Source organism: Balaenoptera musculus, chromosome 11 (assembly GCF_009873245.2).
Source record: "Balaenoptera musculus isolate JJ_BM4_2016_0621 chromosome 11, mBalMus1.pri.v3, whole genome shotgun sequence".
In the NCBI taxonomy this organism is placed as follows: Eukaryota; Metazoa; Chordata; class Mammalia; order Artiodactyla; family Balaenopteridae; genus Balaenoptera; species Balaenoptera musculus.
In genome coordinates, this window is record NC_045795.1 from 5,106,817 (window position 1) to 5,132,330 (window position 25,514).

A 25,514-nucleotide genomic window follows, 5' to 3' on the forward strand; every position below is an offset into this window, starting at 1 on the left:
GCTGGAGAAGCACGGCGTGGTTTCCCGAACGCACAAGATCAGTTCTGTACCATGGAAGTATTGGTAGAGGCCAGTCTTTTTCAACCACAGCGGTCCATGCGACTAGGAATGTCTGTAATGTTGGTAGTGTAATGTCAGCTTAAGTTGAATGGGCATTAGCTTGGGTTTCCAGATCTTCGTGCCCCAGAGGTTTCCCTGTGGAGGCGTGTGACCCTCGGGACCGGGAGGAAGTGTCAGGCTGGCCTAGCCGGCGGGGAGCGCAGGAGGCCGGCTCCCTTTCCTTGATCTCTCAGTGGCCTGTGCTCTCCTCTCAGGTTCCCTCCGCCGCTGGCTGGGTTCTCGCTCAGGCCTGAGAGCCTAAGGGAGGGGATCTGTCCGACTGGTGCGGATCTCCCCTTTTGGAATTTCCTTCCTGTTCTTTGTCACTTTAGGGGGAGTTTAATGGCTTGCGAAGGGGTAATCGCTTTCTCAGGGTGGGGCTTGTAAAATGTGACCCCACCTTGAAGAGCCTGGGCCTGGTCAGGGCCGCTGCGTGAGCTCAGGCAGATGCAGACAGCAGACGTGCTTTGGGCACAGTGTACTTGTTTCAGACCCGCCGGGCTGGGGCTTCGGCCCTTGGTGCAGCGAGACGTCCCACACCCTCCTGGCTGTTGGGGAGAAACAGAGCCCAGGCTTCCTCCAAGACCCGCTGGTCCACTACCGCCTTCCTCCCCAGGTGCCTCTGCCTGGCAGCTCTTTACAGCTGGGGGAGGGGGACCTCGGCCGCACGCGCCCCCCTTCCCTCCCAGCGCCCCGTCCTGCCCGTAGCAGCTTTGGGCTTGTGCTCAGTTTGCTTTAAGAAACACCATTTGCTTGCTAGTGTTTTTGGTTGGTTGGCTTGTGATAAACACTTATCAACGTCTTGTATCTCAAGAGTATTTGTTTTTCTTCGTAGGTAGAGTGGTGAATAATTTTCTTAGAGGCAAAATAGAGGGGAAAATGGTCACCCGTTAGGAGGCATAGCGGGCAGCCCTTGGAGCCCCTGGTCGTTGGGCCCAGCAAACTCAGAGTCATTCTCAGCTGACAGTTTGTAATGTCTGCTCACCCACTGTGAAATTTTGACCCCAGCTGACCGCCTTTCCGATGCGCTGGGTGAGGAAAGATGTGATCTCCTCCTTCCACTGAGCTAGAAGCATTTCCAACAGTACTTCTGTCTTCCACAGAGTCATTTTGGTGCTATAAGGGGCGTCGTGCTGAACCCGCCCTGAATTCTGGGAATGCGCGGCCCAGATGCTAGGGTGACCACCTGTCCTGGAGGTGCTCAGCTGGCATCCAGCGCCTCCTCAAGGGAAAAGTAGAGAATCCCGTTTCTGCAGCCTGACCCTTTACCGAGCCCATTGGAGAGAAGAGACCAGCCCCACGACCTCAGGGCCTGTGAAAGAGTTGCAGGATATTGCCTAAAACTCTCTGCAAACTGCTACTGAACTTTACCCCAGCTTCCTCCCCAGGCTCTAAATGTGACTGCAGGCGCTGAGGCCCACGTCAGAGGAGTGTCCAGAGCAAACCCAATCACTATAGTCCAGCTGCTGAGAGGCTGGGGCAGCTTGCGGGGTGCCAGCTGCACTGTGCTCGGGTTCTAGAGCTGGGAGGGGAGAGATGCAGGAGAGGGTGGGGAAGAGCCCTCGGGTCCTGTGGGAGCCCGCGGTGCAGACTTCCTTGATTAAGCACATGTGAGGCTGACCAGGATTTGTTTCAGCAGCGACCTGAAGCCGGAGGCGTTTTATTTCCTGCTGGCCATACAGCCCTGCGAGCTGGCAGCAGCTGTTTTACTCCTAATTGTCGATGGGATTGCATTTGTGATAAGCTAAATTATATTTATATTTCATTGTTAAACTTGGGGGCTGGAGCAGAATTTTTTTTTAAGGTCAGCAAACGGGGCCCTGCCCTCCAAGAGGCAGGGCAATCCAAGAGGGGACGCCACAGGCGGTGGAGGGGTTGGGGGAGGGCCAGCCGAGGGCCCAGCTAACCTGGAGCGTCCGGAGGCGAATAGCGTGGCATCAGGAGCTCATACTGGGGGTGCCGTGCCGTTTGTAAAGTGTTTTAGTTAACGTTCCTTTGATTGATTTCTGTACTGTAAAGTATGGAGGGCGGGTATTACTAGCTTCATTTTCCGGATGAGGGAACTGAGGCTCAGAGACGTAAGTCGCTCCACTGGTGGCAAGCTGAGTTTCCAGTCCAAGACAGAAGACTCCACATCGTGTGCTCTTTAGGCTGTGCTGCTGTGGTGTGTTCTCCTGGTGCATCCTTCTGAATCTTTCAGCAGGACGAGAAAGGGGCTGTCGTCTTAGAAGTACTGACTCTGGAAGTCCGAAGGCTGATCTGACTTGGTCTCCCACCCACTGCAGGACCCGGTTGTGGTTACCCAGGCTCTGCTGGAACACTTCCAGAGACAGCGAGCTCGTTACTTCACGGGGCCGCATGCCTTCTGTGGGCAGCTCTAGTCGTTCACAGCTCTGGTGTAAAGAATTCTGGGGCCCCAGACCAGTTTCGTTGTGCCTCCTGCCCAAACCCCGTTCCCGCCATGGTGGACACGGGGGAAGAGTGTGCCCTCTCTTCCACGCGCCAGGCCTGCAGGTGTCTCCAGTTCCTTCAGCCATTTCTTGTTTTCCCCCGACTTGGTTTCCCAGTCCTCTAGCTTGCTAATCACCCCTCGCTGAATGTTTTTTTCCATGATCCTTTTTGTGGCATCGGAAAGTGCAAGAATTTCGGAGTCAGACAACCTGAGCTAGAATTCTGGCTCTGCCCCTGCAGAGCTGTGTTAATAGCCAGCAGATAACCTAATCATTACCTGATACGATTTGGGGGAAGAGTAAATATATGTAAACTCTGGCCCAGAGTTTATGCCCCAGTAGATAATACCCCGTAGTTATTAGAGAAGGGATACTCCGAAAGACACGTAAATGGATAAACACTAGACTTGTGACATACCCTGACTAAGATCCTGTTTTCTCTTTTAGCAATAGCTTTCTTTTCTATTTAAAAATTCTTCAGCCAAGGTAAGATGTGGAGGCCTCTCCCCACCCTTCCCGATAAGCCAGCAGAGCAGATCTAAGGGTGGGGCGGGGCCGCTAACCCTTATCCCCGCCGGGTGCTCTTGTGAGCCATCTCCTGCCTTAGGGAAGGCCCTGCCCTGCCCCGGGGGTAGGTGAGGGTGCCCTGGGTCCTCTGCCCCTCTGCTCAGCCTGAGGGCTCCCGCACCCCCTTTCTCACCAGCTTCCTTGCAGAGTAGAGAACCATACAGGCTTCTGCCAAGTTGGGCAAGAAGGTGATGAAATACCAGATCCTGGTGGCCGGGAAGAGATTGGCTCACCTGGGGAGAGGGACAGGGCTGCGCCCATGGGCCGCCAGGCCGCTCCCTGAAGAGAGGCCACTGAGAACAAATGGTTGCCGGGCGGCAGCTGCAGAAGCCGTGGCTCCAGGTCTGGCAGCAGTGAGATGAGATCCCGGTGGGGCGGGGTAGGGGTGGGGGGCAGAGCTGCAGGGTGGGGTCAGCTCTTCCCAGGAAAGCATGTAATTGGGACCTGGCCCCGTTTCCTCCCTCCAGAGAAGCCAAGAGCCCTCGCAGAGGGATGCAGGAAGGAGAGTGAGGGCCGCAGGACGGTTTCGTCCAGCGTGTACCAGGAGACCTCCCCACCTTTCCAGCAGTTCCTATTTTAAGTAGTGAATTTACCCTGACTCACGTAGATAGGCCTGGTGAGCAAGAACCCTGTCTTCCTGGTCGGCACTCGCCTCCCTGCTGAGGTTGTAGGTAATGGAGCAATTAAAACGTCCAAGTGGTTTTTTATTTTTAAAAGAGAGACTGTCCCTCTCCCTTAAGGTACCCCTTCCCCACACACTTTACTGAATGTTAGAGTGTTCCTTTACGTGAAGACACTGGACGTTCCTTTTGAAAGGTAGCGTCAGCAGCCTGTGTTATTCCTGGTACCCGCTGGGGCCCCTGAAGCCTGAGCAGGAAGGGGCAGCCACTCTAGGCTGTAGGAACAGTCTCTGTTCCATTTTTCTCCCTCCACCGTGGGTCGCATTAAGAGAGAAACCGTGCAGTAGACGGTGAGGTAGTTCTGAGGCTGGGGGAGCTCTGGGGTTGCCTTCCCACCCCTGCAGCGCATTTACTGCCAGGAGCAGCAGAGAAGGGGAGGGACCTGGGGGGACCGTGAGGGTGTCCAGGGCCGCCGGAGATCCCGGCTGAAGGCCTCAGCTTTGGAGACCATCCCTCAGCACCCTGGAAGGAGCTTTTCTGTGAGTGACACAGGTTTGCTGAATGCTGGAGAGGGGGCTTTGAGGATCCAGAGCTGCCTGGGGGGGGCCCAGGCTGAGTGGTTCTGCTTTCTGTGCACTGCAGGCTGTCTCTGCCCTGTCTGAAGCTCACGTCCCACACGTGCCCACTCCTGAGGAAGCTAAAATAGCCCCACATAGATTTATCCCTCTCCCTCCGCCCTTATTGTTTTAATTTTTTTTTTTTTAATTTCTTTGTGGTAAATAAAGCTAAAGTTAGAACTGGGGTCTGAGTCTCTGCTCCAGTGCCTTGATTTTTGCTCCTGGGAGTATGGTAAGCCAGCGGCTTCTTCCAAATCCTCATAGAAGGAACGTTTTTCAGGGAGATCCTTGGTTTTGTGTCACCCTTCTTCCAGAATTCTATGTAAAGCACTGGTCCTCGAAGCTGGATCTAATCCCCTGAGAGCCAACAAGCAGACTCCAGGGCCCGCCCCCGGGGGAGTTTCTGATGCAGCAGTTCTGGGTGGCGCCCGAGAACCTGCATTTCTTCTTTCTCTCAGTTTAATCGAGGTATAATTGACGTACAGCACTGTGTTGGTTTAAGGTGTACAGACAGCGTCATGACTGACTCACATTTATTGAGACTGCATTTCTAAAGCAAGCTCTGTGATGCCGCTGGACGGGACGACTCGGGGGTGGCCGTGCTGGAGCGAGGGTCAGTAGTAGTTAACCTCTCACTGAGTAGATGAGACTGTAAGGTTTCCTTCTGATGCTGAGCAGGGCCCTGTGGGGCTCCCCGGCACGGAGACCTTTTTGTCCCCCATTTCTTGTAGGCAAGACTCCAACCTTCGCATGGTGTTTGCTTCATTTGATCTGTGCAGTTCTGCGACTCACTCTCCACCATCTGTGCTCCCCATCTCCTGCCCCCCAGTACTTGCTACACATGCGTCTCCTCCACACCCCAGGAGAGGACCCCAGAGCGTGGACTCCGGGTCTGCGATCGATTCGTGTGGAAGCGGAAGGCCCCGGAGGACTCAGGTCACTTCTGAGCTCGAGCTCCCGTCAGTGGGTCAGTGGGATCCAGCCTCTCCGACAGGATTGGGATGTTTGGGATTTCAGGAGCCTGGCGGCTTCCTTCCAGTTGCCTGCTTGGAGAACCGCAGGGGGTACAACGTGGACCCCCATCCCTTTTCACAGCAGGGGCCGTGCGTGGACGCAGACTCCGTGCAGTGAACTTGTTAGTCTGGGGTGGGAGTCCAGTCCTGCTCCTGCCAGAGGTGAAGGTGGGAGCAGAGAGCACCTTCTTCCTGCCTAGAAACAGGCGGAAATGGAAAGCCGCGCGCTGGAGGGGCAGAGGTGACTCAGAGAAGACCATCGTTAGAAGTCCGAGAATGTGACAGAGGGAGCGCGTCTGTTCTCTCAAGCCCTGCGCTAGGAGTTGGAAATGTCCAACAGAAACGGAACAGAGTTTAGAATCTGGATTCGCTTTGCTCTCCCACCGTGGTCTTGGGGGCTCTGCAGTGGGACTAACCCTCACAGGGTGGTGGTTACAGGGATCGAGTAAGATGATGCACTTAGCTTGTGGCAGACGGTGTTCAGAAAGTGTTAGCCGCTCTCATCATTAGTCTTCATTCTAGTCTTTCAGTGTGAGTGTTGCAGAGGTAGAGTTTGGAACAGAGAGCCTTCGACTGGTGGGAATCTGGGAGGCTTCATGTGAACAGTGGCCCCTGAGGGATGGGATCAGGGGAGGGGTGCAGGTGTATGTTCTGGGGGAAGAAACTGAACAGAGAGTGTGAGGGCCGGTGGGCAAGAAGGCCAGAGGAAAACTGAGGCCAGAGCACGGAGCACTGTGAACGTGGGTCAGCAAGTCCTCCGTCCAGAGGCGGCATGTTGTGGAGGCAGAGCCCAGAAGACCACCCGGGGGCCACACACACGGCCGTGGGACCCAGGGTTGCCGCCCTCCCCGCACCTCCCGGCTCTGCTCTCTTGCACGTGGCCGGTGCCGAGGGGTGCATCCGCGCTCCCCCTGTGGGTAGGATCCAGGCCTGGCCGGAGCAGCTCACGGTGCCCTGCTGTACCGCTCGAATGCTCTACGTGACACTCCAAGGCTCCCTTTGAGCAAAGCCCGTGCCAGCGAGGGGGCAGGGGCCGTGCATGGGTTGCCGCCCTACCCAAGGCATAGACTGAACTCTCAGCCAAGAAACACATCAACTTCCTGGAACTCAGAGCCGTCGTCACAGCTGTCAGCCTTCAGAGCACACGCGAGGCCGCCCTGGTTAGAGGAGACAGTTTTGCCCCGAGCTCTGCAGGCATGGTGCACACTAGTCTGCTGGGGTTTCATCCCCAGCCTAGCCAAGACTTCCTGCATCAGTCAGCCCATCCTAAGAGATGTCCTTGCTGCTTGTTAAGCCCCCGAGTAGCCCAGAACATTTTAGTATCTGCACTCCTCTAAACTCGCACTCTGTTAGCCGGTCCTGGGTTGGCCCGAACCGGCTGTTCCAATCCGGGGATCAACCATCCCAAGTATCTGTGGACGTCTGTGTAGGCTCCGCACCGCCTCTGTCCTGGTTCGGTGTTGTAAAGCTCCGCACCGTCTGGTTTGTGGGCTTCTCCTGTCATCCTAGGCATCCAGGCTTTTTTCCTGGGGGCCTTAGGACAGATTTTAGATTTCACTTCAGGAACCCTGCGGGTTTTCACAAGCTGGGAAGCTTTGTTTCTAGACCATCTTCCCTTTTATCTTTCATCTCTTCTTGCTATCTCATTGACCTGGAGACAGGATCCTTAATCTTGTCTCTCTGGCTTCGCATAGCATTGGCCCCTTATCTCCTCTGGGGCTGGGGCTGGCCTGCCCTCCCCATCATCCTCACAGAGGGACCTCTGCCCTCTTCAGGCCATCCTGCTTCCATCAGACCTGGGCAAAGCCTGTGTGGGAATAAAAATCCAGAAATGCAGTAGCCTCCCTCAGGAGCCCGGGACCCCCCCCCCCCCACCCCGCTCCAGCTTTCCTGGAGGTTCTGTCTCCAGGGTACAGCCTCTCCTCATGGGTCCTTTTCCCTTCTCTTCTCTTCTCTCTCTTCTCTTTTCTCTTTTTTGAGGTGGTGGTTGATAGAGCTAAGGGGTATCTTGAATTTACTTCTAAGAACTGTCCTGTACGTTTCCACTCTCTGAGTTGTGTGAATCCCTCAGGACTGGTGGAACCCAAAACAAACGGGGTAGTGACTCTTGTTACTCAGCTTAATCGCAAGACATTCTTGATATTCAGGTCATTTACATCCAAGATCAGAGGATGGAAGTTTCAGGGTCAAGTCTGTCAGGTTGGCCCTCTCCTCTCCCTGGTTCCCCTTGTGGATTGAGGAGGTTACTTGGTGGACTTTTTTTTTTTTTTTTTTTTAATTTATTTATGGCTGTGTCGGGTCTTCGTTTCTGTGCGAGGGCTTTCTCTAGTTGCAGCAAGCGGGGGCCACTCTTCATCGTGGTGCGCGGGCCTCTCATTATCGCGGCCTCTCTTGTTGCGGAGCACAGGCTCCAGACGCGCAGGCTCAATAGTTGTGGCTCACGGGCCTAGTTGCTCCGCGGCATGTGGGATCTTCCCAGACCAGGGCTCAAACCCGTGTCCCCTGCATTGGCAGGCAGATTCTCAACCACTGCGCCACCAGGGAAGCCCCTGGACTTTTTAAAGTATCTTTTTTAAGTGAGGGGAGGGAGTGGGTCCATATTTTAATGAGAGTCTTAATTATATTCTGGAAAATCTTAATTCCAGAGACTTGTCTCTCTGATTGTGTTTTTATTCATTATGTATAGAACTATAGTTTCACTTTGCTTATTTGTAGATCTTGGCAGTTTCTAGGAAAAACCATGGAGCTATTCTTCTCTGGACTTTCTTCTTAATATTTGCCATTAATATAAAAATGAATAACAACATAAGGAAACTTTGCTTGCTTTTTTTTTTTAAACAGTGTACAATTTCACCTTAGGCATCTTTAATTTAGATGGGTGGGATGATCTGAAAGGATGTTTTCTTTGTGCGTTTCTGAAACCTCATGGGAATTTTAGTAAAATGGTCTTGATTCACAGTTTCAAGGAAGGTGGGTTATATATCAAGTAAAACCGGGATTCTTATCCTACTTATCCGGGATGAGTTTCTGGGGCCCCTGACCCCCTTGATACTGAAGGAAAATGTTGGGTGTAGAATATGTCCTTTTATCTGTGGGAGGGTCCATAATTTCATCAGCTCCTCAAGGAGGGTCCTTGCCTACAAGAAACATCGGGAATTGCTGGGGTAGTAATAAGGGTTCCTCCAAGTTAAAGGCGGGGGGGTGGTGGTGGTGGTGGTGGTGGTGTCTCTGGCCTTTCTGGGGCTGTCCCTGTGAGTTATTCCTGCTTCTTGATACTTTGTTCAAAATCCAAAGAACTTTTTCAAAAGAGAAAGACACAAAGAAAGGAAGGAGAACTGAAGCAGTGAGGTGTGAAGAGAGAGAAGCTGCTGTGGTGTCAGAAATCACTGAGGAGCTGCTTCGGACAGGAAGGGCTGGTGCAGCTTTCTCAGCGCCCGCAGACCCGGCCCCGGGGGAGCCTGCCCGCCTTAGGTGCTCAGTACCTGTGTGGACAGAGTAAGATTCAGGATGGTAACCGGGCGCGGGACGTAGCGGGCAGCTTTTCTGCACACACTCCAAAAGGGACAAGTTTTTGTCCGTGTGGCAGTCACTTTACTTCTTTACTCTCTCCAGTTTTGCGCTCTTCGGAGGCTGTTTCAGAGACGGAATGGGCTGGAGGTGTAGTTCTGAATTTTTGAATTTTATTTTATTTTTTTATATAGCAGGTTCTTATTAGTTATCTATTTGATGCATATTAGTGTATATATGTCAATCCCAATCTCCAAACTCATCCCACCACCACCACCACCCCTCCCCCTCGCCGCTTCCCCCCTTGGTGTCCATACGTTTGTTCTCTACATCTGGGTCTCTATTTCTGCCATGCAAACTGGTTCATCTATACCATTTTTCTAGGTTCCACATATATGCGTTAATATACGATATTTGTTTTTCTCTTTCTGACTTAACTTCACTCTGTATGACAGTCTCTAGATCCATCCACGTCTCTACAAATGACCTAATTTCATTCCTTTTTATGGCTGAGTAATATTCCATTGTATATATGTACCACATCTTCTTTATCCATTCGTCTGTCGATGGGCATTTAGGTTGCTTCCATGACCTGGCTATTGTAAATAGTGCTGCAATGAACGTTGGGGTGCATGTGTCTTTTTTTTTTTTTTTAACAACTTTATTGGAGTATAATTGCTTTACAATGGTGTGTTAGTTTCTGCTTTATAACAAAGTGAATCAGTTATACATATACAATATGTTCCCATTTCTCTTCCCTCTTGCGTCTCCCTCCCACCCTCCCCATCCCACCCCTCTAGGTGGTCACAAAGCACCGAGCTGATCTCCCTGTGCTATGTGGCTGCTTCCCACTAGCTACCTGTTTTACATTTGGTAGTGTATATATGTCCATGCCACTCTCTCACTTCGTCCCAGCTTACCCTTCCCCCTCCCCCTCCCCGTGTCCTCAAGTCCATTCTCTACGCCTGCATCTTTATTCCTGTCCTGCCCCTAGGTTCTTCAGAACCTTTTTTTTTTTTTTCTTCTTCTTTAGATTCCATATATATGTGTTAGCGTACGGTATATGTTTTTTTCTTTCTGACTTACTTCACTCTGTATGACAGACTCCAGGTCCATCCACCTCACTACAAATAACTCAATTTCGTTTCTTTTTATGGCTGAGTAATATTCCATTGTATATATGTGCCACATCTTCTTTATCCATTCATCTGTCGATGGACACTTAGGTTGCTTCCATGTCCTGGCTATTGTAAATAGAGCTGCAGTGAACATTGTGGTACATGACTCTTTTTGAGTTATGGTTTTCTCAGGGTATATGCCCAGTAGTGGGATTGCTGGGTCGTGTGGTAGTTCTATTTTTAGTTTTTTAAGGAACCTCCATACTGTTCTCCATAGTGGCTGTATCAATTTACATTCCCACCAACAGTGCAAGAGGGTTCCCTTTTCTCCACACCCTCTCCAGCATTTGTGGTTTGTAGATTTTCTTATGATGCCCATTCTCACTGGAGTGAGGTGATAGCTCATTGTAGTTTTGACTTGCATTTCTCTAATAATCAGGGATGTTGCAGTGCTTTTCATGTGCTTCTTGGCCATCTGTATGTCTTCTTTGGAGAAATGTCTGTTTAGGTCTTCTGCCCATTTTTTGATTGGGTTGTTTGTTTTTTTAATATTGAGCTGCATGAGCTGTTTATGTATTTTGGAGATTAATCCTTCGTCCGTTGATTCGTTTGCAAATATTTTCTCCCATTCTGAGGGTTGTCTTTTCGTCTTGTTTGTAGTTCCCTTTGCTTTGCAAAAGCTTTTAAGTTTCATTAGGTCCCATTTGTTTATTTTTGTTTTTATTTTCATTACTCTGGGAGGTGGATCAAAAAAGATCTTGCTGTGATTTATGTCAAAGAGTGTTCTTCCTGTGTTTTCCTCTAAGAGTTTTGTAGTGTCCAGTCTTTCATTTAGGTCTCTAATCCATTTTGAGTTTATTTTAGTGTATGGTGTTAGGGAGTGTTCTAATTTCATTCTTTTACATGTAGCTGTCCAGTTTTCCCAGCAACACTTATTGAAGAGACTGTCTTTTCTCCACTGTATATCCTTGCCTCCTTTGTCATAGATTAGTTGACCATAGGTGCGTGGGTTTATCTCTGGGCTTTCTAGCCTGTTCCATTGATCTATATTTCTGTTTTTGTGCCAGTATCATATTGTCTTGATTACTGTAGCTTTGTAGTATAGTCTGAAGTCAGGGAGTCAGATTCCTCCAACTCCGTTTTTTTCCCTCAAGACTGCTTTGGCTTCTTCTGGTCTTTTGTGTCTCCATACAAACTTTAAGATTTTTTGTTCTAGTTCTGTAAAAAATGCCACTGGTAATTTGATAGGGATTGCATTGAATCTGTAGATTGCTTTGGGTAGTATAGTCACCTTCACAATATGATTCTTCCAATTCAAGAACATGGTATATCTCTCCATCTGTTTGTGTCATCTTTGATTTCTTTCATCAGTGTCCTATAGTTTTCTGAGTACAGGTCTTTTACCATCCTTAGGTAGGTTTATTCCTAGGTACTTTATTCTTTTGTTTGCAATGGTGAATGGGATTCTTGTCCTTAATTTCTCTTTCTGATCTTTCTGTTGTTAGTGTATAGGAATGCAGGAGATTTCTGAGCATTAATTTTGTATCCTGCAACTTCACCAAATTCATTGATTAGCTCCAGTCGTTTTCTGGTGGATCTTTAGGATTCTCTATGTATAGTATCATGTCATCTGCAAACAGTGACAGTTTTAACTTCTTTTCCAATTTGGATTCCTTTTATTTCTTTTTCTTCTCTGATTGCTGTGGCTAGGAATTCCAAAACTATGTTGAATAATAGTGGAGAGAGTGGACAATCCTTGTCTTGTTCCTGATGTTAGAGGAAATGTTTTCAGTTTTTCACCATTGAGAATGATGTTTGCCTGTGGGTTTGTCGTATATGGCCTTTATTATGTTGAGGTAGGTTTCCCTCTATGCCCACTTTCTGGAGAGTGTTTTATCATAAATGGGTGTTGAATTTTGTCAAAAGCTTTTTCTGCATCTATTGAGATGATAATATGGTTTTTCTCCTTCAATTTGTTAATACAGTGTATCACATTGATTGATTTGCATGTATTGAAGAGTCCTTGCATCCCTGGGATAAATCCCACTTGATCATGGTGTATGATCCTTTTTAATGTGTTGTTGGATTCTGTTTGCTAGTATTTTGTTGAGGATTTTGCATCTATATTCATCAGTGATATTGGTCTGTAATTTTCTTTTTTTGTAGTATCTTTGTCTGGTTTTGGTATCAGGGGCATGGTGCCTCATAGAATGAGTTTGGGAGTGTTTCCTTCCTCCACAATTTTTTGGAAGAGTTTTGAGAAGGATGGGTGTTAACTCTTCTTTAAATGTTTGATGGAATTCACCTGTGAAGCCATCTGGTCCTGGACTTTTGTTTGTTGGAAGATTTTTTTAATATAAATTTATTTATTTTTTGATTTATTTTTGGCCGTGTTGGGTCTTTGTTGCTGTGTGCGGGCTTTCTCTAGTTGCAGTGAGCAGGGGCTTCTCTTCATTGGGTGCGTGGCCTTCTCATTGCAGTGGCTTCTCTTGTTGCGGAACTGGGCTCTAGGCGCACGGGCTTCAGTAGTTGTGGCTCGTGGCTCTAGATCACAGGCTCAGTAGTTGTGGTGCACAGGCTTAGTTGCTCCGCGGCATGTGTGATCTTCTCAGACCAGGGCTCGAACCCGTGTCCCCTGCATTGGCAGGCAGATTCTTAACCACTGCGCCACCAGGAAAGCCCTGTTGGAAGATTTTTAATTACAGTTTCAATTTCATTATTTGTGATTGGTCTGTTCATATTTTCTATTTCTTCCTGGTTCAGCCTTGGAAGGTTATACCTTTCTAAGAATTTGTCCATTTCTTCCAGGTTGTCCATTTTATTGGCATAGAGTTGCTTGTAGTAGTCTCTTAGGATGCTTTGTATTTCTGCGGTGTCCGTTGTAACTTCCTCCTTTTCGTTCTATCTAATTTTATTGATTTGCGTCCTCTCCCTCTTTTTCTTGATGAGTTTTGGCTAAAGGTTTATCAATTTTGTTTATCTTCTCAAAGAACCGGCTTTAGGTTTATTGATCTTTTGCTATTGTTTTCTTTGTTTTCTTGTTTCATTTATTTCTGCTCTGATCTTTATGATTCTTTCCTTCTACTAACTTGGGTTTTTGTTTGTTCTTTCTCTAGTTCCTTTAGGTGTCAGGTTCGATTCTTTATTTGAGATTTTTCTTGTTTTTTTTTTTTTTTAATTTTTTTTTTTTTATTTATTTATTATTTATTTATGGCTGTGTTGGGTCTTCGTTTCTGTGCGAGGGCTTTCTCTAGTTGTGGCAAGTGGGGACCACTCTTCATCGCGGTGTGCAGGCCTCTCACTATCGCGGCCTCTCTTGTTGCGGAGCACAGGGCTCCAGACGCGCAGGCTCAGTAATTGTGGCTCACGGGCCTAGTTGCTCTGCGGCATGTTGGATCTTCCAGACCAGGGCTCGAACCCGTGTCCCCTGCATTGGCAGGCAGATTCTCAACCACTGCGCCACCAGGGAAGCCCTTTCTGTTTCTTGAGGTAGGCTTCTATTGCTATAAACTTCCCCCCTTAGAACTGCTTTTGCTGCATCCCATAGGTTTGGGATTGTCATGTTTTCGTTGTAATTTGTCTCTAGCTATTTTCTGATTTCCTGTTTGATTTCTTCAGTGATCTCTTGGTTATTTTGTAATGTACTGTTTAGTCTCCATGTGTTTGTGTTTTTTACGTCTTTTTCCCTGTAATTGATTTCTAATCTCATAGCATTGCGGTCAGAAAAGATGCTTGATATGATTTCAGTTTTCTTAAATTTACTGAGGCTTGATTTGTGACCCAAGATGTGATCTATCCTGGAGAATGTTCCCTGTGCACTCTAGAAGAAAGTGTAATCTGCTGTTTTGGGATGGAATGTCCTATAAATATCAATTAAATCTATCTGGCCTATTTTGTCATTTAAAGCTTGTGTTTCCTTATTAATTTTCTGTCTGGATGATCTGTCCATTGGTGTAAGTGAGGTGTTAGAGTCCCCCACTAGTATTGTGTTACTGTCAATTTCCTCTTTTATAGCTGTTAGCAGTTGCCTTATGTATTGAGGTGCTCCTATGTTGGGTGCATATATATTAATAATTGTTATATCTTCTTCTTGGATTGATCCCTTGATCTTTATGTAGTGTCCTTCCTTGTCTCTTGTAACATTCTTTATTTTAAAATCTATTTTATCTGATATGAGTATTGCTACTCCAGCTTTCTTTTGATTTCCATTTGCATGGAATATCTTTTTCCATCCCCTCACTTTCAGTCTGTTTGTGTCCCTAGGTCTGAAGTGGGTCTCTTGTAGATAGCATATATATGGGTCTTGTTTTTGTCGCCATTCAGCGAGCCTGTGTCTTTTGGTTGGAGCATTTAATCCATTTACATTTAAGGTAATTATCGATATGTATGTTCCTATTACCGTTTTCTTAATTGTTATGGGTTTGTTTTTTTGTTTGTTTTTTAAAGAGATTTTTTTTTAATTAATTAATTTATTTATTTTTGGCTGTGTTGGGTCTTCGTTTCTGTGCGAGGGCTTTCTTTGGTTGTGGCGAGCGGGGGCCACCCTTCATCGTGGTGTGCGGGCCTCTCACTATCGCGGCCTCTCCTGTTGTGGAGCACAGGCTCCAGACGCGCAGGCTCAGTAATTGTGGCTCACGGGCCCAGTTGCTCCGCGGCATGTGGAATCTTCCCAGACCAGGGCTCGAACCCGTGTCCCCTGCATTGGCAGGGAGATTCTCAACCACTGCTCCACCAGGGAAGCCCCTATGGGTTTGTTTTTGTAGGTCTTTTTCTTCTCTTGTGTTTCCCACTTAGAGAAGTCCCTTTAGCATTTGTTGTAGAGCTGGTTTGATGGTACTGAATTCTCTTAGCTTTTGCTTGTCTGTAAAGCTTTTGATTTCTCCATCGAACCTGAATGAGATCCTTGACTGGTAGAGTAATCTTGGTTGTAGGTTCTTCCCTTTCATTACTTTAGATACATCGTGCCATTCCATTCTGGCTTGTAGAGTCTCTGCTGAGAAATCGGCTCTTAACCTTATGGGAGTTCCCTTGTATGTGATTTGTCGTTTTTCCCTTGTTTCTTTCAGTAATTTTTCTTTGTCTTTAATTTATGTCAATTAGGTTACTATGTGTCTCGGCATGTTTCTCCTTGGGTTTATCCTGCCTAGGACTCTCTGTGCTTCCTGGACCTGGGTGGCTATTTCCTTTCCCATGTTAGGGAAGTTTTCGACTGTAATCTCTTCAGATATTTTCTCAGGTCCTTTCTCTCTCTCCTCTCCTTCTGGGACCCCTATAATGCGAATGTTGTTGCGTTTAATGTTGTCCCAGAGGTCTCTTAGGATGTTTTCATTTCTTTTCATTCTTTTTTCTTTATTCTGTTTCATGGCAGTGAAGTCCACCCTTCTGTCTTCCAGGTCACTTATCCGTTTTTCTGCCTCAGTTATTCTGCTGTTGATTCCTTCTAGTGCAGTTTTCATTTCAGTTATTGTATTGTTCACCTCTGTTTGTTTGTTGTTTAATTCTTCTAGGTGTTTGTTCTTTAATTCTTCTAGGTTTTTGTTAAACATTTCTTGCATTTTCTCTGGACGTGTAGTTCTGGGAAATGCTGTGTTGTAGGTCTCTCTAAGTTTGCAGAGGACCAGACACAGCTTTCTCCCAGGTCAGGGGTTTGAGGCCCCTGGCACCCCAGAGCAGACTTTCTCAAACTCTCGAAGGGCATGTGTAATTTGAGGAGTTTTATGTATCTTCCCTACAGAAAGGAAAAGATACACCTTTGGTCCTATTTGCACTGTTGTGGACATTTTCCCCATCACTCAGGAAAAGGCGTAATAGTCACTGCTTTACTTAAGGGGCTGTTTAGTTCCATATGTTTTACTTTCAACTCTTTTCTTTTCTCCTTCTGTTTCTGATAGCACTTAGTGTGGTCTTTTCTTCTCTTCCTTTTAAAGTGGCAGTCCATCAGCATCTTCTGTCAGCATGCCATTCAGATGCTCAAAGCTTCACTTGGAGCCATTGGTCTCAGCCATTTGCACGTGATGACGCCCTCGATGTTGTTGGGGCATGCTTTGGGGGTTCCTTCCATCCACGTCACACTCGATTCCAGTTGCTCTTGCTCGGGTGGAATTGACCTAGTTGCTGGAAGCTTGCTTATAAGTGCAGGCAGGGGATGGGAAATGCTGTTGTCTTTAATTTGTGACTCCCAGTGGTTTAAGTGGAGAAAATGATACAGAGACAGGATCTTATCTGGTCTGGACTCCCTCTTAATGTCACCTTTTCTTGTTTTTGTAGGTTGCTCCAATCTGTCCCAGAGGTGGTGGCTTTGAGGTGTGACCCTGCCCACGCTTGGGCCCAGCCAGCACCAGCTCCTCAGTAAGGAGAGCCAGCTTGATAAGACGAAGATAAACTGGTCAGTTAAACTTTATTGACACTCCTTGAGTCACAGTAACTTTGAATGTTGTCTTCCCTCCCCTCCCCATGTCCCCACTGAGCGGTCTACCCTCTGCTTGGGGTCCTCCTGAGGTTTTGATGCAAAACCAAGGTGAAACTCTCACTGTGAACTGCTAGTTATTCTGCATCTAAGAGCCGGGGGTGTGGGATGAGAAGTCTCGGAAAGCGTGCCGAGGGCCTGGCTCACAGGAAGCAACGCTGCAGGCACCCCCGTTCCCTGCTTCTTCCTTCCCACCCGCAGGTTTGAACTCTTTGTGTTCAAAACTGGAACACCAGGCCAGTCCACTTGGCCATGTCAATGGTGATGACGATTTCCTTTCATGTCTGTGATTTGGGGGCCTCATCTGGGTTCCCACTCCTCTCTGGTTGCAGCTGGAGGAGATTGTACTAGAATGGGGCCAGTGATTTTTATTTTTATTTTGTTTATTATGGTTATTATTATTTTTTTTTAATTTGCAGTGATGGAGCTGATGTGTAGGATGGTGTCAGGGAGCAGAGGAGAGAATGAAAATATACGGACTATAAGTATTTATAAAGAAAGTGTGCTTTGTAAATGGACCTTAAACTGTTAAACCTGTCTTTCAGCCCCTGAGATTGAGTATCAGAAGGTTTAGGTTGGTCAGTTTGGATTACTGCTCTAGTGTGGTCCACGGTCGGGCGTGGGGTAGGTAGAACTGACTAATTCTGGCTGCTGGCTTCTGATTAAATTAGTGCATAAATGCACCTTAACGTTAAGGTGGATTTGTGTTTTCTGACCGGGAACAATGGGCTACATTGTTTTACACCAGGTCCCTTCCCTTCTTCCTGCTCCATCCTCCCTAAAGGAGAGCTCACGCATAACACACAAGCACAAACTGGAGGAAAATCTTAGAATAGGTCTGAGAGGCTGGTTTGGGTTGCTTCTGAAACAGCTTTTCAGGGATGAGTCCAGTGACTGTTCTTCTTGTCAGACAGTGTAACTGGGAGTTTCATTTTGTTAATTGCACTTTCTGATCAAAGATGAGAAGAGTCTGTATTTTTTTAAAAATTATTACTATTTACTTACATTTTAACAAGGAAAAGGAAGTGAATGTAGGTGATCTTGGTGTCCTCAGTGGGTAGTGTCACACTTCACACTTTATCCCAAAGGGGAAATAAATTTAGCAAATGTCTTCCTGTCCAGACAAAATGGGAAACAGCAAGTTTGCATGACTTTTCTCCTTTTCCAGTTGGGATATAAGCCCCTGCAACTTTCAGCCCTTAGGTTGGTTAACTGTTGTGACTATTGCTGGGTTTTCTATATTTAGGACATTTAGGTAGTTTGCAAGAATGTATATTTGATGTTATAATGATTGTGACAAAAATTCTTACTGGCAGTTTGGCTCTTTTTGATGAATATATTTTTTGTTAATTTTCATATTGACTATTTCCCTTTTCTCCATTTTCTTTCCCTACTCAGTGAAAGAATTAGAATATGTTTTCTGTAACTTATAATTTTATATTTATCTAAAAGGTGTTTTCTCTAATCTATTCCTGGTCTGAAAAACTCTACCACACTTTTCTTCTCTAAGTGTAGTAACAGGACAAAAGCAAGATCATCTAAACTCCCACTATAAATTAGTGGAAAGGGTAACTTTATTTTTACTGACATAATGTAATTACAATAAGATTTCTAGTCATTTATTTTATAATTTGATGTACATTAAAACTATGGGGGATATATATTTAAAAGAATGAGATGGTTTTGGTATAGAAGGTGTCCCCTTACGTGAATCAAGGAACTAATCATATACTGATTGATGACAACAATTCTGGGGAACTGATGATACTTTTGTTAGAAATCCTTTAAGAAAGAAAATGAGGTGTGTGTATACTTCCGTATGTGTGTACTCGTGTTGAAAGTTTTTTCCTAGAGAGGAATCTCCCAAATAAACTTTCAAAGACAGTCAAAATGGGAAGTTTTAAAGCATAATTTTTAATAAGTTTAAATGGTCTTCCATATATGGAGGAAACTTCATGGAAAGACAACAGCTTTGGGGTTTTGGGGGGGGATGTTTGTTTGTTTTTGTTTTAATTTTGGACCAAGTTTTCCTTTTTTTTTTTTCTTTTTTTTAATTTAATGTGTATTTTTATTTATTTATTTTTAATTTATTATTTATTTGGTTGCACCAGGTCTTAGTTGCGGCAGGCGGCTCGCCGGCTCAAGGTTTCCTCTTTTAATGGGAAAGATGTGAGGGGTGAGGCTGGATCAGTGGTCTTAAGTTGTATGTTTGGTAGTTAGTCCTCTTACTTACCATTTGGAAAAGTATTAGAGTCATATCTTCAAAATGTCTACTAAAAGGAAGGCACATTTTGTCTCTTGACAAGGAAAGTACTGTTCCTGAGGTTCACTTTGGCTCTTGGGTAAGGTTTTAGCTCAGGACTTCTCAGCTGATGGAAGCATCACTTAATAAAGTTATGTCCCCAGGCTTTCCTGCTCTGCTGCTGGACACGTTTGCAGCTGCTCTGGGTGTTACCGTTTATCACATCCTAGGTCACTTCTCCTAGAGTTGGAGGAGGAACCACAAGACATCACATTCTTTCTGGTGTTGTTCCTAAGTATCCACTTTGCTCCTGAGATAATTAGCTTGATCGCTGAGGCAGCTGTGGACTTGCAGAATTTAATGCACACTGGAGCATAACAGGATACGTGGCTAGAGAATATCTTCCCAGATAAAATAAGGGAAACAGTTGACCTGGAGACTTATTTCTGGCCATACCTATAGCCATAGTACTTCTATGGAAGAAGCATAACTAGAAAAGGCCTGGAGAAGTAAGGTTTGATGTGTACATGGGCTGTAGTTTTCCCTTCAGTCAACCTATTTGTATTACCAAGTTTCTTTAAGGTCTGACCTAATCCCTCCTAGACTCTGAGCCTTTAGAGGCTTTAGCCTTCAGACTCTGACTCCTTTACTGCCTTATCTTTGGTCAGTTTTAGGGGGAGGCGGGAGATGGTCAAGTGGGAGTCTTGAGAGTCCTTGTGGGAGACAGGAGTAGGGTATGAGAGAAAGTTTGCTGTATGGATATAAATATGAGCTTCAGAAAATAAAATACCACAGAATCGTTTTGGCTGTTGGGAGTGAGGGTGACAGCACTGTAGGGAGCCTCAGTTAAGGGTGAAAACCAACCACAGAATGTGGTTTGGGAAGAAGAAGAAGAAGACTTAGGCGTCTCCTCTCACACTGCCCCCTGTAGTCTTGTGAATATAGTGGTCTGAGATCATGGTAAACAAATGGTTTCTGTTTTTTCTTCACTGAACCTTTTTGCCTTTGCTTCCTTTCCAGTGTCAACGAGTGATACCAGAGAAGAAAAAAAAAGAAGTGAACCCAGCCTCATTTCCTCCTCCACGTGGGCAATCGCTACAGCAGGGGAAGGTCTCACAGTATATCAGTTGGGGCAGAGAATGGAGGTGATTGGCAGTGAGGGCTGGGTTTTCTTCTGTCCATTTTCTGGGGTACAGCTATATTATGTACTTGCATGTTTTAAGAAACAGTCTTTTTTATGCTGATTTGAAATTTGGTTATAGTGTTGGGAGATAGTGTTGGCTTCTCAGTTGTCCTAACGTTTCGGGCTCCACATTAAAATCACGGTATTGTAGCCTGAAGTTTAAGTGAAAGCTGAGGTTTCTCATCCTTAGTTGTTAGGGCTAGAACATGCCCATAGCAGTAAGTGAGTTAGACTGTTAGGTGGGTGCTGGCCAGATGGCAGCGCCCAGGCTTCCTAATTGTTGTAGCCTTCCCCACTCCGCCTAATGAAAGCTTAGGAAAGGCAGAAAGACCTGCCTCGGGCAGCTTCGTCGGTGGCACATGCTCAGAAAGGAAGCAAGGTTATCGGTTTGGTGTGACAGCACTTGGTTTAGATGAAAGCTTAAGTCATAGGAGTCATATGAGTGTCAGCTTGAATTGAGGAAGGGGTTTTAACCCGACTGCAGCGGTGGCAGCCATGACCACTGCCACCTGGTTGTGACAGAAGCCTAAACTTCCCAGTGATCACATCAGCAATTTCTGATTTTCAGTTCTGTGGCCGAGGCTTCCTAGAAGCTTAAACCTTTGTCCCAATGACGTCAAGTTCGCCCGTTGGCTTGGAAGGTTCAGATTTGGCTTCCATCAACACCATGATGTCAGCGGTAATGAGCGTAGGGAAGGTTGCCGAGAATGGTGGGAGCCCCCAGAGCATCAGGTCCCCCACGAAGCCTCCGGGACCAAATCGGATTGGCCGAAGGAACCAGGTAAGCGTTAGTGTGCCCGGCTGTGGCGTCCATGGGAGTGTTGGGAGAAGGATGTCCCCTTGAGCCCCAGCTTCCTAAGCCAGAAACTCGGATGTGGTCAGAACTGAATGGACATACCCAGAGGCCATAATCCTTTTTCAAGAGCTAACTTCTCATAGCTTATGTCAGTGTCCCTTCGTAGAGAAAATTTTCCATGCTGTGGTGTCAGTATCGGTGAAAGCGCCCTTATTCTCTGCCGTGTGGGTTTGATTTGAATGCGAGCTTTCTCTCCACGGGATAGGCGAGCAGAGAACTCGACTTATTCCTCTCCTGTGGCATGATTTGTTTCCTCGTTCATGCCAGCTGGTTAAATTGGGTTTCTGATGCCACCCGCCCTTGACTTTTTTTAAGTGTCTCCAGATTAGTAGTGATGAGTCCCGGCTCTGCTGGAGCCGCTCTTCAGCTTCCATTCTCGACAAAGCACACAATGGGGCTTCCCGAGAATTCCGCTCAAGATGCCACTTATTCCTCTTGACTTCTCAGAGATCAGGAGGGGTGGAGAAGAGCACATGGGAGGGCAGGGACGTTATGAAAGGCCATGTCTGCTCCCTTGGGAAATAAGATGAGTCTTTTTCATTAACGTACAAACGGGGGCACTTGAGAAGGTGTTGCTGTCCTGCAGCAGCGTGCTCGGCGGCGCGTGAAGCTCAGGGAGTGAGGCGAGCCGTTGCCCTGTCCACTCCGCGTCACGTGATGGTGCACGTTCTGTGTTTGGCTTCACTGATTTAATGGGGTCCCACCAAACCCTTGGGAGAAGGCAGTCTTCTGAGTTTGTCCAGGGCCCGGGGGTGGATGGCAAGGTAAACCTGTTGGGCTTTTGTGGGATAATTTTCTTTTTTTGTTAACGATCCCACAGTGACTGTCCTTATACAGAATTGTCCTGAGCATAGTGTGATGGTTTCTATAAATTTGTAGACGTACAACATGAATTACGGCTTTGATACGATGTGCCCTCCAGGAAAAGCTGTCCCTGCCTAAAATCCCTCCAGCAGCACAGGAGTGTCCGTTTCTCCGCCTCTTTCTCAAGGCTGAAGACTTGGCAGAGTTAAATGATGCTTTAGGGTTGGGGCATTGATACTTTTTCTCTCTTTTTTCCCTTGTCTCCGCGTGCCTCTCTTCCTATGGGTACCTGAGAAAATTCTCAGCCTGTTTGACTGTGGCCTGAGCCGAGAAGGAGTGCTAGCTCTGGGAAGAAAAGGTTTATTTCCACTCTCATGTGACTGTCCACCCATCCATCTATCTGTCCATCCCTCCATCCATCCCCCTATTTCACAATATACAGCCCCCTCCTCCTTCCAGCCAGGTACTGCGCCAGGTGCCGAGCTCTTCCTCAGAGCCCAGCATCGCCCCAGCACAGGCAGACCTGGCCCAAGTCCAGGCTCTGGTCCCTTCCCAGTGATTCAGAGACAGTAGGTAGAGGGGGCCCACGGCACCTCCATCCCGGCATGGTAAGTGGAGCTGACTCCACAGGGGTGCATGGGCCATTTTCCACCCACTTCCTGTGTCCTCTGGGGTTCCTTAGGCACTGGGCTGAGTTTTTGAAAGGAGGTCTGGGCTAGAGGTAGGATGGGAAAGACAGTGCATTAAAAAAACCAAGCGCGGTGCGGGAGAGAGAGTGCAGAGCGCGTCGTCCTTACCTGGGACAGACAGGAGGGCTGGCAGGGAGCCCTGGCGAGCAGCCCAGCGGCTAGCAGAGTTCAGGGCAGATTAGCCACAGCCGGAAGCCAGCAAGGGTGCCAGATAGTTTCATTATGGAATGGTTAGTTATCACATTAGCTGCTAATTTTATCTGTCAGCTCAGGAAGCGTGCTCCTTCCACCAGCACGGCCACAGCCATTGGATTCAGCACTCTCCCGTAGGGGCCTCTTCCAGCATCACGGTGCTCCCTTCTCGTTTTGATTGTTTTTAAAAATTAAGTCTGAGTCTGGAGACTTCCTCCTCCCAGACCATCGTGGATGTCCTGGACCTGTTGATGTCCTGGACCTGTGCTATGGTCTGCAGCGTGGCGCTGCCCGCCTCTGAGAACGGTGAGGCTCCAGTCCACCCCGTAAACCCAGCATCATTCCCGTTAGCCCCAGGGGCCACTCAGCGTGTCTGGAGTCTGCCTCAGGGGAACGCAAGATGATTTTTTTAAAAAGAATTTAAAAATCCTCAAGAGGCTGGCTACTTGGAGGCCTGACTTTTTAACATATATTTCCATCCTACCGATGAATCTCTTTTCTTTAAAAAAAAAAAAAAAAACACTTTTTAATATATATTATCACTAACCTAATAATTTAACAAAAATACCCCAAAGACCGGAGTTTGGGCCCAGCTGTGAGGCATCCCTCATTATTATACGAGTGCTCTCACTTTGTTGTTACTACTTTTGGTTTTGGTTTCTCTGCCCGGTGGTTCTGGCAGCTCCTTTCTGACTGTCGTGGAGTGGGGGCTGAGAGGCCTGACACCCTCCTCCCCGCAGACGCACACGTTCTGCCTCGGGGAGGAGTGGGAGTGGATGATGGCTGGGCGAGGGTGCAGGGGTTTTTTGTGTTTTGTTTTTTAAATTGTCTCTGGGTTAATCACCTTCCTTAGAATTCATGTCTGTGATTTTTTTTTTTAATTTGAGAGTGAAAAAACGTGCAGCACACCTATTTCTCAGACCCAAGGCCACAGGCTGGGAGCAGGTGTATATTGCTTAAAATGAGGCTTAATTTGCTTAATTGCTTAAAATGGGTCCCTCTCACTGTAGGAGCCGCGTACTAGACCCCATCATGCGTTCACTCCACCCCGTCTGGTGCCATTTGTTTTTATGGTCTTCAGGGTGACTTTTATTTTCGTCATCTCTCATGAGCCAACCACAAGGGTGTTTCCTTTCTGTGCCTTGGGGTTAATCCTTTTTGGGTCAGACTTATACAGCCTAGCGGTTTAGGGCATGGGCTTTGGAGCAGCTGGCCTGAGTTTTAATCCTGGCTCTGCTACTTAATAGTTCTTTGATTTGGGGGCAGGTTACTTGCCTCTCTGTACCCGTTTCCTCATCCCGAAAATGGGATCCATAATAGTGGCGGTTTCTCACGGTTGTGTGAAAAAACACTATTCTGTATGTGCAGAGTTTAGCACATAGTAAGTGTTCAGTAATTGGTATTATTTCAGGGAACAGAAATGCATTCAAATGAGTACAAGTAAAAAGAGGTCTATTGAAAGATGCCCTAGGGTCCAGCCCTCCCTCCTGTCACCTCCCAGCGACTGCACCCTCCCTCACTCTTTTTTATTATTTATAAGCAGTGGTAAGCAGGTGCTCGCAGCGAGTAAAAGGATCCCGTTGATGTCCGATGGGCACACTGGTGGGTACAGGGGCCTTCCACCCTCAGGAGAGGGTGGGTTTTTGACGTGAGAACTCCGTTCCCTCTCGTGTGTCTTGGTGGACTCAAGACCAGGTAGAAACTAGTGACTGGAGCCTGGGTCAGAATTGAGGAGAAATACATCCCTTTTCTAGCTCAGCTGTGACTTGATGCTTAATTTCTCGCCATCACTGATGATTAACTAAATGGTGCCTAACAAGAACACTAGTATTTACTGAGCACTTAGCCTGTACGGGGCACTGTTCTGGTGCCTTCTATGTGCTGATTGATCTAATCCTCATCACCGCGTGATGCAGTAGATGCTATTATTTTCTGCATTTTACAAATGAGGAAACTGAGGGCAGACAGGACGGCCACTCTCCCAAGCTCATACCCAGCCAGGCTCCAGGGCCTATGCTCTCAGCTGCTCTGTTGCTACAGCTCGTCAGACACAGATGTTTATAACACAGATGAGAGGCACTAGTTCACTGTGAGCTGAAATGGATTCTCGCTTTTATTCTCTTTTCAGGAAACAAAAGAGGAGAAGTCTTCCTATAACTGTCCCCTGTGTGAGAAGATTTGCACTACACAGCATCAGTTAACTATGCACATTCGCCAGGTTTGCTGCTGCTTTTGTATTTTCTTTGTTAAGAGAAGGGATGGGATTTTATCTTAACGGATGAATTGTGGCTGTTTAATTTAGAGTTAATATTTTTAATTTTGAGGGGCAGTCATGAAATAATTTTTGTGTGTCCGTGTTATTGTGACAGAGTCCCAGGTCAACACAGAATATCTTTTTGGAATTTAGCAAACATCTAATTAACTAACCACATATGACAGAAGACTTTTCATCATCTGTGACTTGTCATTGTGAACCAGATCTCCTCACAGTACAGTGAGATTATAGACGTAGACCCTAATTCTATATATTGCTATAAACTTACATCATGTAGCAGGGAATTTCCTTGATTTGGGATCTCTTTTGGCTTTTCTTCTTTATTGTAAGACTTATCCTTCTCCCTTGCCTGCTGTGGCTGGTTCATGACAAGTATTGAATCTAGAACAGTGAAGGGCTGACAATATTCAAATCATAACATGGTACTGAATAGTAGCATCATTTAGTAACTTGGGTTTGATAGAACAGAATATTTATTTGCCTATGGTCTCAATAGATGTTGATGTTCGGGATGATATTTTAAATGAAAAAGAAAAAAATGGCTGAGAAGTGTTAGTTTTTTTTTTAATAAAGCTCTGAATGTGCATTTCATGATCGCCTCGCTTTGACCCGTCTTCCTGAGTGACCACTGCGATCGTTGCTTTCCGCAGCACAACACAGACACTGGAGGGGCCGACCACTCGTGCAGCATTTGCGGGAAGTCGCTGAGCTCGGCCAGCTCCCTGGACCGCCACATGCTGGTGCACTCTGGGGAGAGGCCTTACAAGTGCGCTGTGTGTGGCCAGTCTTTTACCACCAACGGGAACATGCACAGGT

The 25,514-nt window shown here is 46.9% G+C and overlaps 1 protein-coding gene across 1 annotated transcript in view; it reads left to right on the plus strand.

Moving 5' to 3' along the window:
• The window catches only part of RREB1 (ras responsive element binding protein 1), a 129,177-nt gene that overhangs the window by 49,093 nt on the left and 54,570 nt on the right, over window positions 1-25,514 (plus strand). The window contains 5 exon segments of the mRNA XM_036870593.1: window positions 16,259-16,376; window positions 19,720-19,844; window positions 20,451-20,663; window positions 24,552-24,641; window positions 25,349-25,512. Coding sequence (XP_036726488.1) covers window positions 20,493-20,663; window positions 24,552-24,641; window positions 25,349-25,512 — 425 coding nt within the window. The 5' untranslated portion in view covers window positions 16,259-16,376; window positions 19,720-19,844; window positions 20,451-20,492.